Consider the following 9,480-nt stretch of genomic DNA (forward strand, 5'->3'; position numbering starts at 1 on the left):
ATGAAGATGGGGTGATTCCGTCGATCCCCAGATTATTGGAAATAATAGAAGAAACAGAGGCCACCACATCATCCTTGCCATTATTATCGGACTCTGGAATGCCGCCAAACAATAGATATTTCCGACGATGCCGCATTTCAACTTCATCAAAGGACTTAGTGAGCTCGTTCATCTGTTCATGAAGCAATTGCAAGATGCCTGAGACATGTGTTTTAAAAGACTTAAAGTCCTCAGCGAGCCGAGCAACAGTCATTGGCTCCCTTGATGCTGCATGGAGTTGCTTCTCAAAATCAGCCATTCTGTTCAATAAGTTGGACTCAATAGACTTTTGTAGCTCGTGTACAGTGGCAATTGAGGTCATTTTGAAGTGGCGAACGAAGTTGGGAATTTCAAAGTGTTGTAGCCGGCAGTAGGTGCTTAAAATAAAGAGAATTACCTCATATATGAAGTTACAAACACTGCGGTGGTCTTATAGTGCTTCAGGCTTGATTTTAAAATGAAGTTGAAGTAAATATATGTACTCTTTATATTTTAAATTATATAAAAATGCAGGAGCAAGATGTTATGGTTTTCTTCACCTACCGCCGAAAAAAAAGTACTGTGACGATTCTATTTTTGACCTTTTACTTATAAACTTTGGGACCTCTTTTGACCACTGCATAAGGGCCATTGTAAGCGGGTTGAAAAGTACCACGGACAGTGTCATCTCTTACATATACGTGACTAGAAGTGTTCAGGTCTTTATATATAAACACTTTTTCCTTATTGTGGTGTGAAGTTGAGACGGGTTGGAGATTAGTGTCAAATGAGCGTAAGCGAGCAGCGAAATCGCGGATGTCGGTGGTGTAGCAAACTGATTTGTCACCAAAAAAATCACCTGGCATTCGTAGGGTTTCTCCATAGAGAAGTTCTGATGGAGTGGCCTGTAAATCTTCTTTAATCGCGTTACGTATGCCCAGTAAGACTAATGGTAAAGTTTCCGTCCAGTTCACATCGCTATGACACGTTATGGCTGTTTTTAGTTGGCGATGAAAACGTTCAACTAATCCGTTACATTGGGGATGGTATGCGGTTGTTTTCGATGTCGGAATCCTATTTGTTTGGCCAACTGTTGGAATAGGGACGATTCAAATTGTTTTCCGCGATCGGAGACTATATCTGTGGGACAGCCGTATCGGGAAATCCAGTTGGACACAAAGGCTTTGGCCACTGCTTCTGCAGTAATTACGACGAGTGGGACAGCTTCAGGCCATCGCGTGAAGCGATCGACTGCTGTCAAACAATATCTAAAACCAGCAGATGGTGGGAGGGGACCAATCAGGTCTATATGGACATATTTGAAGCGTGCTTTCGGTAAATCTAAGGTACCTAAAGGTGAAGATACATGACGATTTACCTTGGCTCGCTGACAAGCTAAACATGCCTTAGACCACTCACGACAGTCTTTCCTCATTGAAGGCCAAACATAACGTTGAGCAACTAATTTTGCACTAGCGTTTGCACCGGGATGACTAAAACAGTGAAGATGTCTTAAAATCTGTTGACGGAACTCATTTGTGACAAAAGGTCTGGGAGTCGAAGTGCTGACGTCGCAGTACAAAAAAGAACGACTCCCTGGAACAGTTGTTTTTCCCAGACGAAGTGATGTTTCGCCTTGGAGTTGTAACGGTCCAAGATATTTGCACACGTTATTTCATTCTCAAATATTTTATCACAAATTTATTTTAATACTAGCTGTGCCTGCGACTTCGTCCGCGTGGAATTGTTATTTTGAGCATCATTGAAGCCCTCAAGGATGAATAATTTTCCCCGTTTTATTTCACATAGTCCATTTTTTGTTTTCTCGTTAAAGTTGCAGCGTGATGTTATATAGCCTAAAGCCTTCCTCGATAAATGGTATATTCAACGCAAAAATAATTTTTCATTTCGAATCAGTAGTTCCTAAGATTAGCGCGTTCAAACAAACAAACTCTTCAGCTTTATAATGTTAGTATAGATTATGCAAAAAAATTGATGTACCTACGTGAGTGCTTGTTTGAGGATGCTATTCAATCACGCAAATTCTATTGATGGATTTTGATGAAACTTAAGTACACGGGAAGAATAATGCCTGGAATAGAACATAGTTTATTTTTCTTACAAAAGCAAAGCTCGGAAGCGCAGCTGTTAAAAAACGAATAAATTCTAAAGACAAAAAAAGGAAATTATAATAATGGAAAGTTAAAGTACCTATCTCTTTGTTTACAACATTTGCTGTCTTGCCCATTGGAGACATCACAAATTAACTGTCACAGCTGGTGACCCGCGAGCAAGCGACGTAGAGCTGTCCGTGTGAGAAGCAAATCGTCCTGAGGTCGACTCCGGCTGCTCCAAGTGTTTGATCTTGCGATTTGTTAATTGTCATCGCGAAACATATAGCCATTGGAAACTGTACACGCTTAATTTGAAATGGAAAGTTGTTGGGAATGAGGGGAATGCGCGGTATAAAAACAATTTCACCAGCTGCACAACCAGTAAGAATTTTAGCTTCTATTATAATGTTATGAAGCGACACCACTTTAAGGCAGTCCCATTACAAAATGGAATGTCTACTTTTAGAGCAATTGTATGCGCGGGCAGTCCAGATGCCGAAAGTGAAATAAGGAACTCTACCGAATAAGTACCGATGCTGCAAGCATCGGTACTATCTAATTTTGCCAGCGGCTACAATCGCGTTATTTCTTAAATTCTCGTGGCGCCAGATAGTAGCGTAGTAGATGTTTATTGGGAATTCTGGGACACTTTTGTGTCCCAGAATTCCCAATAAACAAAATTCGATTCATTCTAACCACAAAACATTAGTCGAATGCACTCACCTGACTCCACTATAAAATTGATAAGAATCACCCGCGAGCTCGTGGAAAGATCACACACCGAACACACTTTTTACACATGATTCATTCTAACCATCAAACATTATTTTGTTGTGCTTTCCTGATTCCTGTTTTACCAACAAGGTTTCACATGTTAAATTATAAAACGTGTTTATTCGTTAAACCTAAATTCATTTCGCTCAAATTCGTTGAGTACTGCAGACGAGTTTAAGCACATGCTAATAACTAGAAATGAAATTTGTGAAACAAAAAGACTCACTAAAATTAGATTGTATTTGTCCTGCTTCATCACAAGAACCAAAACGACACGGAAACCTTCTGCCGAACACAATACGTTGTATCGTTTGTGGTCCATCAAATTGTGGAAAAACCAACTTAGTAATAAGTTTATTGTTACATACAGATGGTCCACGATTTTGTAACTTATATGTTTATTCAAAATCTTTATATCAAGCAAAATACTTATTTTTAGAGAAAGTTATGAACATGGTTTCTGGTACAACCTTTCATAAATACAATCACAATTGTGAAATTTTGAGTCCTCACGAAGCGCTACCTGATTCAATTATAATATTTGATGATGTAGCTTGCGAAAATCAGAACAGCATTAGAGATTATTTTGCTATGGGTCGACATAAGAAAATTGATTGTTTTTATATTAATCAAACATATACAAAAATACCTAAACAACTAGTGAGAGACAATTCCAATTTGATTGTATTATTTAAACAAGATGACATTAATTTGAAACATGTTTATGATGAGCATGTAGGGTCTGATATATCATGGAATCAATTTCGTGAAATGTGTTCAAAAGTTTGGAAAAAGCCTTTTAATTATCTTGTTATTAATAAGGATTGTGATAAAAACAAAGGATGTTATAGGTCAGCATTTGACACTTTTATAGTTCTAGATTAACATACTTAATACAATGTAGTGATAATGAAAGGTCACTTTAAAGTGTGATCTGCGACTGAACACAATATCAAGCAGTAAAATGGAAAAAACATTTAAAAAACAAATAGTTAAGTCAGCAGCAGCTGTTAAAAGAAAAGTGGGGATGATTAACGATACAAAAAACGTAAATAATATGGCACTGGAGACAATTTTCAAACCTATTGTTGATCCCCTTAATTTGATAGCCAATAAAAATAATGAAAAGTGGGTTGAGAATGAAAATAATTACATTCCCTCTGTTGGGAAAAAATGTAAAAATGAAAGTACATCGTCTTATTCATCCAATGAAGAATCGAATGACACTGTTTCTGAAAGCGACTTTCCTAATAATTACAACAAAACTTTAATTTCCACACCTTCTGAAGATCATAATGTCAGTGAAGGTTCGTTCAAATCTATTGCGTCTTCTCCAGATAATCGTCAAACTTTGTCGTGGTCTACATCATCAGAAGTAATGGATGCTATACCTTTTAGAGTAAGACATGAGCGGGGAAAACTAATGCTTGGCAATATTCGTGTTTTCGATAATGATAACATTCTGAAAATAGGAACTCGAATTTTAAAGAAGACAGATGGTTTAAGAGAGTTACTATTTAAAAGGAAACCTGATTTAGAAAAAGTCAGAGAGGAGGACTTGCAAAATTATAAATTGTTACTAATTGATACTAATGCACATCGACGTAATTATGAGTCATCTAAACCTATAAACAGTAACAAAGGTTTTAAATACATTAATGTCATTAAGCCTTTATTTAAATTCTCAAAAAATATGACTTCAAGTGTAGAAAGTCTCCCTCAAGGAAAAGGTATTCCACTTCTGAAAAAAGTAAAAAAATATACTGATTATGTTTATTGGGATGATCCCAACGAACTGGTAGAACGATTAAAATTGTTGTTAGGATCACGAGCGGCTGGATAATGTGGTAGATAATGAAATTATTGCAGTCATAGAAGAATTACGAGAAGCTGGAATTATAAATATAGAACATAAACAGCTATCGCCACAGAAAATGAGCAGTATAATTCGAGATCTCTAATCATCTAGACAGCAATGAATGTAGATAAGTTCGGTCATCACGTCCATAAACGTTTGCGATTATTGGAATTTATCGACACTTTAAACGATACATTGGTGAAAACTGATGCTGGACACTATGATTTGAAAACATCTAAATTAAAAGGTCTTTCATCTCCAAATGAAGCCGATGAAGCAGTGAACAAAGCATACGTCGATAATATACTACAAGAGTTAAGAAAAGAAATAAGAGTGGTTAATGATAATATACAAGTATATTTAAAAAAATTGGAAAAAGCTACATCAGACCGTTTGTCAAAATCGTTTTATACAAAACAAGAAATAGATAATTTGATTGAACTTAAATTGAACCAACACAATGAGCAAAAAAAACATAGTGGAAATTCATAAAGCAGCAAGAAGAAATTTTCCTCGTCGATTTACAATTATAAAAGGAATAGACGACTTATGGCAAGCTGATCTTATGGATTTTCAGAAATATTCTTATTTTAACAAAGGATATAAATATGTTTTAGTTGTAATAGATACTTTTACAAAATATGTGTGGACATATCCTATAAAATCAAAAAACAAAAAATGTGTGACAAAAGCAATGTTTGAAATTGTATCTCGTTCAAAACGAAAACCTCTAAATTTACAAACTGATTTAGGCAAAGAATTTTATAATGATGCTTTTAATAAATTGTGTAAGAAATATGACATTAATCATTATTCCACCTACTCCACCAAAAAAGCTTCTATTGTGGAAAGAGTTATTCGTACAATAAAATGTAATCTTTACAAAATGTTTAGTTTGTATGGTTGTTATAAATGGTTAGGACCAAATTTAAATTCCGTTGTAGACAAATATAACAATACTACTCACCGTACTACTAAATTTAAACCAGTCGACGTAAATAAAGTAAACCAGATACAAGTTAGATGTAACATATTGCGTGCACAAAAGCGAGTTTTATATCGCAAGCCTAAGTTCCACGTTGGTGATAGTGTTCGGATAAGTAAATTTAAAGGTGATTTTTATAAAGGATACACTCCCAACTGGTCGACAGAAATATTCGTTATTGTCAAGGTAAATGATACGAATCCACCAACATACCTATTAGAAGACAAACTTCTTCTTTGTCCTCGCCTCTTCCCGTTACGCGGGGTCGGCTTTCCTAATCCTAAGGCGCCATTTCTTCCGCTGATACGCGTCGTCAGTTGACAGGCCCAACTCTTTCATGTCTCTCTGGACATTTGACATCCAGGTTGTTAGGGGCCTGCCTTTCCCTCTCTTTAACGTAGCCATGGAAAGGCACTTCTTTACAGCGTGATCTTCGGGTCTACGCATTACATGTCCAAACCATCTTAGTCTGGATTCTTTGAGCTTCTCGGTTATGGGTGCCACCTTGAAACTGCCCCGTATATATTCATTTCGGACTTTATCTTTGAGGGTAACTCCACCTGCCCAACGGAGCATACGCATTTCCGTCGTGTGTAGTTTATGCTCTTGCATTTGCTTTGAGGCCCACGTTTCGCTGCCATAGAGTAGAACTGGTCTCACGGCGGTTTTATAGACTTTGCCTTTGGTTCTTACAGGCATTTTAGGATCACATAGGACTCCTGTCAGTTCTCGCCATTTACTCCACCCAGACGTCGTTCTATGGGTTATGTCAGCGGTGATCGTGCCGTCCTCGGCGATAACAGAACCTAGGTATTTGAACTTGTTTACTCTCGGTAGGATTTCTCCATCAAGCTTCAGCTCTGTGTGTGTCGTGCTAGATTTGTCAAGGCTAAAGTTGCACACCATATACTCTGTCTTAGTTCTGCTAATACGTAGTCCACCGGACTCGAGGGCGCTCCTCCATTGCTCTAGGCTGTCCTGTACTTCTTGCTTGTTGTTCGATATTAATGCAACATCATCCGCATACAGGAGGTTCCATGGTACGGGCTTCTGAATTTTCTCCGTAAGATAGTTCATCACGATGTTAAATAGTAATGGGCTTAGCGCGCTGCCTTGATGAACCCCCACTTTGATATCGAAGCTTTTTGATACACCTGCGGCACATCGGACACTCGTTTGCACGTTAACATACATATCTGATATGAGCTTTATGTACCGTTCTGGAATGTTCTGGGAGCGCAAGGCCTGCCAGATCAATGTTCTAGGTACACGATCGAAAGCCTTTTCAAGATCTATGAAAATCATCCATAGTGTTTGTTTGTTGTCACGAGATTTTTCCATTAACAGCCTTATCACGTGTATTGCGTCTGTGGTTCCCTTCCCAGCGGTGAAACCAAATTGGTTTTCTGATATGTGAGTTAGACTTTGAAGACGTTCGCCTAGAACTCGTTCCCAGATTTTCAGGGTATGAGATGTAAGTTTTATCCCTCGAAAGTTTCCACAATCTCGAACGTCACCTTTGTTTTTGTAGAACGGGACTATTATACTTTTCCTCCAGGCGTCTGGCATTTTCTCTTCAGCTAGGATCCTATTGAATAGCATTGCTAGCCAGCAGGCCCCATCAGCTCCGAGTAATTTCCATAGCTCAGCGGGTATGTTGTCCGGACCCGTTGCTTTGTGATTTTTCATTTTGCAGATTGCTTTACGGACTTCTTCGGGGGTAATTTCGCTAATTGGGCCTTCTGTTTTAACAGATCCTCTTGTTGCTGTCTAGGGAATTCTTCATTTAGTAGTTTTTGGTAGTACTCATACCATCTATCACATATCTCGATATCGTTAGTTAGCAGGACGCCTTCACTGTTTTTGATGTACTTTGTAGTTTTGAAGTCTTTGCTGTCATTGTGTCTTCGCTTTGCTATTTTATATATGTCAAAGTCAGCCGATGATTCCAATCGCTGATGAAGCTCTGACTCGGCTTTCTCTCTCTCTCTACCGCTACCGTTTTTCTTGCGGCTTTTTTGGCCTGTATGTAGATTTCTCTATCCTCTTCAGAGCGAGTGTTTTGCCAGATTTTGAACAGCCTTTTCTTTTCAGCTACACTATCCTTAGCGCGGTTATTCCACCATTTAGCATCCTTTGCACTATGTAGAGCTCCTTTGCTGACACCCAGCTCACGTTTGACAGTAGCAACGCAGAATGATTCAAAGTTCTCCCACAATTTCGATGTTGAGCTATAATTTTCGGGGGATGTATTTCCTAGATATTCTATTATCTGATCTCTCACAGCTTTTCCCTTGTCACCGTTTAGTGCATGCCATTTGATCTTTTCGACTCTTGGTATTTTAGTCTTAATGGGTGTTTTCAATTTTAGGGCAGTTAATAGAAGCCTATGCTGTGAGGTAAGAGGTTCGCCGGGGATAACCTTACAGTCTTTAATTTGCTTTAAGTCTTTTTTGTCTATTAGTATGTAGTCAATCTGGGTTTTAGAGTTTCCGCTCTTGTATGTGATTAGATGTTCATCCTTCTTTTGAAAGAACGTGTTAACTACTGCAAGATCATGACATGACGCAAAATCCAAAATGGTTTCCCCTTCCCTATTTTGTTCTCCAAATCCGAAACCCCCATGATTCCCTGTATAACCACCTCCATCCATTCCCACGTGGCCATTTAAGTCTCCGCATATGAGTTTTTGTTCTCCCGGTGGTATTGTTGTTACAAGTGACTGTAATTCTTCCCAGAATTCTTGTTTCTCTGCGTCCTGGCAGTTGACTTGTGGTGCGTAGACTGAGATGACATTCAGGCATGGTTGTTTATTCAAGGCTAACTTAACGGACATGATGCGATCACTTATTCTGTTTATCCCTACTACATTATTACTAAGATATTGATCCAGGATTATTCCAATACCATTCTTGGTGTTCTCTCTTCCATTATATAGTAGCTTATACCCTTTTCCAATTTGGCGACTTTTAGCACCTTTCCATTTTGTTTCTTGCACACAACAGATGTTTATGCGTCGTCGCTCCAGTATCGAGCTAAGTTCAGCACTCCGTCCAGTCATTGTGCCGATATTCCAAGTGCATATACGCAGTTCAAGCATCGGCACAGTGTCTTTTCGCTTCGGTATTCCGTCGCTTACGGGGAACGCCCTATCATATGTCGCATATTCACTATTGTCGTCGCTTAAGGGGGACGCCCTAGCCTTTCCACTCTTTCCTTTGGTATTTTGCCTCATGATTAGTATAATAATTGGCTGTATGTTTTACGGTCGGTTGTCACCTGACACCAAGACTGTGACCTTTCCTGGAAGGCTTGAGCGCCGCCGTTGACCCGAAGGCTCATCCGCCGCCATCTCTTCTGAGAGCTCCAGCCCAACTCCCAGCACTGCACCGCCCTCGTACTCCGCATATGGCGAAGGAGCACGCCGCAGAGGTTTTATAACGCAGGTTCCATCTGCGGCCTTGTTAGTCCGCGGGAGGTATTTTATTTCCCTCCTACCCTCTGGATGTAGCATCCAGCGAGCGTTCCCCTATCCGCTACCTGGGGACGCGTTCTCTAGGGAATGAGGCTACCCCGAGAACCTATTAGAAGACAAACATAAACAAAAAATTTTGGGAGCTTTTTATGAATATGAATTACAAAAAACGAAATTTCCAGAACTTTATCTTATTGAAAGAGTTATTAAACGTAAAGGTCATAAACTTTATGTAAAGTGGTTAGGTTTAAGTGAA

General features: G+C 38.9%; 1 protein-coding gene across 1 annotated transcript; it reads right to left on the bottom strand.

Annotated features, from left to right (window-relative positions):
* Window positions 1-7,664: 7,664 nt before the first annotated feature.
* Window positions 7,665-8,984, bottom strand: LOC132904100 (craniofacial development protein 2-like). Its single transcript, XM_060954023.1, has one exon. It carries the CDS (start codon window positions 8,982-8,984, stop codon window positions 7,665-7,667), a length of 1,320 nt encoding a protein of 439 aa, XP_060810006.1.
* Between the last annotated feature and the right edge of the window lie 496 nt (window positions 8,985-9,480).

This window comes from Amyelois transitella, chromosome W (assembly GCF_032362555.1).
Source record: "Amyelois transitella isolate CPQ chromosome W, ilAmyTran1.1, whole genome shotgun sequence".
Lineage (NCBI taxonomy): Eukaryota > Metazoa > Arthropoda > Insecta > Lepidoptera > Pyralidae > Amyelois > Amyelois transitella.